The 4,185-nt window shown below is 36.7% G+C and overlaps 1 protein-coding gene across 1 annotated transcript in view; it reads right to left on the bottom strand.

The window, feature by feature from the left end:
• Positions 1-229: 229 nt before the first annotated feature.
• Positions 230-4,185, bottom strand: part of suclg1 (succinate-CoA ligase GDP/ADP-forming subunit alph) — a 20,430-nt gene continuing 16,474 nt past the window's right edge. Inside the window, exon 9 of the mRNA XM_032532030.1 lies at positions 230-658. Within this exon, the coding sequence (XP_032387921.1) occupies positions 632-658 (27 nt within the window). The 3' untranslated portion in view covers positions 230-631. The remainder of the gene's footprint in view (positions 659-4,185) is intronic.

Below are 4,185 nucleotides of genomic sequence, written 5' to 3'. Positions count from 1 at the left end.
TTGCACCCCGTTCATGCTTCACCTGGATTCTTTACCGTGTGTAACTGAAGAGCTTGTAAGCAGCATGTCCACTCAACATGTGGTACCTTTTACATCCCGTTCGGTTCTCTTATATACAGTACGTCAAGTAACTGCAAAAGGTAGAAAACTGGAGACAGACAAGCTTACTCAAAAATTAGACCACATCCGTTTCTCAAACGTATGAAAGGAGAGTAACAACACCACAGGAAAATCATACAAGAGATATTTCTTATTCAGGTGGACAGTCAGTGAAATGAGTATGGAATACATCTTACAGCAGCAGTATAACAGAAGGAAACAAATCACCAAGGTTACCATGGCATCCTTTCCTTTCAGCTGTCTACATGTGGAGGAAGAAATACATCTACAAAGCTTTTATCTTGTGTACAATGAGTTCTTTATGATGCCATTAGGACACTAAGTCTTATTCTTTTGTTATGTGCAAGGTACAAGTTCATAGAAGAAATTACAATATAAACACTGTATGTGTGCATCACAGTTGAAATAATTAGGGTTTACAGATGGTGTGAGGCAAATCCACCTTCAGAATCAGGCTGTCCATCTCAATTTCAGGGCAGGGGGTAAAAGGTTGGTTGTCTTCCAACACAATTTACAACATCTTCCTCTTCTCAAACTCCTACAGAGATGGACAAGAGAAAAGATGAAAGAAAGACGACAAAGTGAAATGAAGTGAGATAGATGTGCATGATTTATTCATGCAAAATTCACAGTCTCTGTTTTGATCCCGTGCATGAGATACAATGTTGAAGTGGGGAAACAGAGTCGGCTGGGGCTCTGGAGAGCCTGTTGTTTTATCCTGGAGAGTGCAAATCATGTAGTGCTGTACGTGTCAGTAAGTTCCAGTTGTCAACAATAAAATGGCTCACTTTCTTTGATTGATAAAGGCTACACATCTGAAAAAAATCTGATTTATGTGAGGTTACAGATGCTGTGTTTATCAGCACAGTCCAACCATGTGACTGCAAATGAGAAAGCATTATGTTATCCATTAAAAAGGATGTAGCTATTTACATATTCAATTTGGGATATATCACACAAACCGTAGAATGATAGAATATGCCGTTCCCCAAGAATATTCCATTCCACAGGGGGAAAGTAACTTAATGCAAATGTCATTTATCAGGTCTGCAGAACACACAAGCACTCATGCACATGTTGGCCGATTCCTCATGTGGCTTGTGGATACCTAAAGATCTACTGCCACCTTGAGGAGGAAATATTTCATATTTCTGCTTTAGAGACAACCTTGGCCTCTCTTACCTCGACTTTCTGGGAAGAAGACATTATGGGTGGAGGGGAGATTGTTGTTGTTTTTAGATGAGGTGGGGTAAAGAAAAAAGGAGTGGCACAGTGTTCAGTAATTAAGCTATAGAGGAAAGGAGATGACAAAAAAAAGGAGTAAAGGGATGGAAAGAGAGACAAGACAGAATGAAGAGGGTATTCGTGACACAAGCAGACAGATGCTTCGATTGTCCAAGGTAGCAGACAATATCTCAAGAGTTCCAAAGGACATGAATCATAGCACAAAAAGGTAAGAGCAGAGTTGTTTACAACAGAGAAACGGAAAATAGACAGACTTTGTGTGAGAGAGAGACTCAGATGCTTGACAAGTCAAGTGGGGAGGGGGGAGAATGAGGAAAGTAGAGGTTGCCACTGAAAAGGGATGGGTGAAAATACGTCTGGATAGAAACTGAGGAGAGCAGAGAAAAACATGACGTAAAAGAAAAATTTCACATTTATAAGGTAGCAGTGACAACAGCTTTAACACACCTGGGGCCAGATGTATGAGGGGTGCAGACATCGTAAATACGGTCTGTGTGAGTTACATTCAACTTTTTGAATTTATTACACAGATTAAATGCCTCCTGCTTCCGTTTCTCTGCACGTGTGCATGCAGGCATCATCGTGAATACTGAGCAGGATATGACAATATTAGTTGCTGCTGCAATTAGAAGTTCCAAGTATTTTGTAAACAAATAAAATGTCATAATTATTCTAACTTGCATATGAATTAAGTCCTTGTGAGATAAACACAAGTTTTCTGATATCTTGTCTTTGCACCAGTGGCAGTGAAAATTCTTTTGGATATCACTGTAAACACTGCATATTTAATTTGGTTTCAAAATACTACAGCATTTGCTATTTAATTGTTAAAGGCCCTGAAATCATATTTTCTTGATAGTTACAGATGTTCATGAGACACCAAATCCACACTATAAAAACAGGAGCTAAATCCGATCACCAATCAGACAATTACAGTATTAATAAGTAATAAAAGCATACTTAAAATACTTTAGAAACAATACAGTATATGCCAAGGCACATAGAATATAAATGAAGCTTAAACTTTTAATCTTTTAAAGTGATGAAGGTAATTCCGTTTTTTGTATGAGACATGAACTCGTTGACAGATCTTTCTTCCTCTATCACCTCATGTTTATTGTGGTGCTTTTCTTGTTGTAAAAAAAAATCACTTATTTTACATTTCCATGTGCCAAAGCTCCAGGATAGATGCGCTGTATTTCTGATAAACTCTTTGCTGACAGTGCTGACATTTTCCTGTGTATCTGTCTGCCAGGTGTGCATTAGACAACAAGTTTAAAAAAAAAAAAAAAGATCTGAGGCAAAAAAAATATTTGTTCAAATTGCTAGAAGTTATGTTCTATATGTTATATATTACTGGTAATATATGGTTATATTATTTCAACAATACAACAACACTAGCTTGCTGAATCCTGTCTACCATAATACAGATTTGGCAGTGTGTATTTGTAGTTATTATGATGATGACTGATGAGGATGTGCTAATGCAACTTTGAGGACAAAATCATCTTCAGCAGTGTTCAATTTGATGATGTACCACTGTGAAGGCCCTATTACTGAATGAATGAATAACTGAATAAAAGTACAGCCTGGAAAAGGAGGTGATTTTGTTCCGCTTATGTTTTTTTTAACCAAAGACAATTCACTGTAGCTGTATGATTCATAAACTCTAAATATGATGGTGCATGGATCCATTTCTGCCGATACATGTTCCCCCCCCACTCTGAGCGTCTGAAGCCAGGGGGGGCACACCTGAAGATTATACCTTATTAGATTATACTAGTTTCTATTACTTCGATTACCGTGGTCAATGAGATTAACAGAGATGTATGAACACAATGTTCAGCAAAATCAGCAAGCACATTGGGCGTTTTTCTTCATTACACACAATGATTATGAATTAAACTCTGAGAGAAAAAACATGTGTAGATCTATATCCGCGTGCAGTCGTGCCAGTCGTAGTAATGAAAGTATAAGATGATGAATGGGTGTAATACATGCTTTCACTTTTTATACATCTTGTTAACAGTGCATCCTTGAGAGATAAATTGAAATAAAGAGGCATTGGTGCCAAGTCAGCCACTGTCAACGCACGTTTATTAATTTCTGCCCTTCTCTTCTGCTTTTCTTTACGGCACATTAAAAGTTCAATCGCACACCTTGCTTCTCCTAAAAAAAAAAATCTAATTGTTTACAGTAAACCCTTTCACATTTGTAACTGCTTGGTGATGAAAAATGGTGCTAAAAGTGACCACAATCACAAAATATTTTGTTCTGAAGCCAGAAGAAAGGTATTAGGTCTTATCTAATTAGCTTGCATATTCTAATTAGATTTTTTAACTTATTAATGGTAATACATTTCTTGGTCAACCTTTGAACAATCCTCCAAATTGAATATGCTCTTCTGTCCTCTTGCCCACCCAAACAAAACAGTAACTGTGTCTCATGAGGATCAGTAGACGAGAAGTACTCACATCTTTAACATGAGTAGAAGGAATAACACCACAAGATCAAAATACTCAATTACATGTAATTTACTATCTTGCTTAAGTTGAGGTATGTAAAAATTATCAGAAAAACTTGCTTAAAAGTATCTAAATGCTAGTCTTATTGTAACTTCTTTTCAATGCATGTATGCGTATAATTTCAATACTGATTATACATGTATTACTAGTAACTGCTGTCAGAAAGTTGTAATGGAGAAAAAAGTACAATATTCTAAATTTAGTGGAGTAGAAGTATAAAGCAGCATAACAGAAATACTTAAGTAAAAAAACATGTGCCTCAAAATGGTACTGAAGCATGGTAATAATAATAATA

Source organism: Etheostoma spectabile, chromosome 2, assembly GCF_008692095.1.
Source record: "Etheostoma spectabile isolate EspeVRDwgs_2016 chromosome 2, UIUC_Espe_1.0, whole genome shotgun sequence".
Lineage (NCBI taxonomy): Eukaryota > Metazoa > Chordata > Actinopteri > Perciformes > Percidae > Etheostoma > Etheostoma spectabile.
This window is presented reverse-complemented; position numbering and strand designations above follow the sequence as displayed.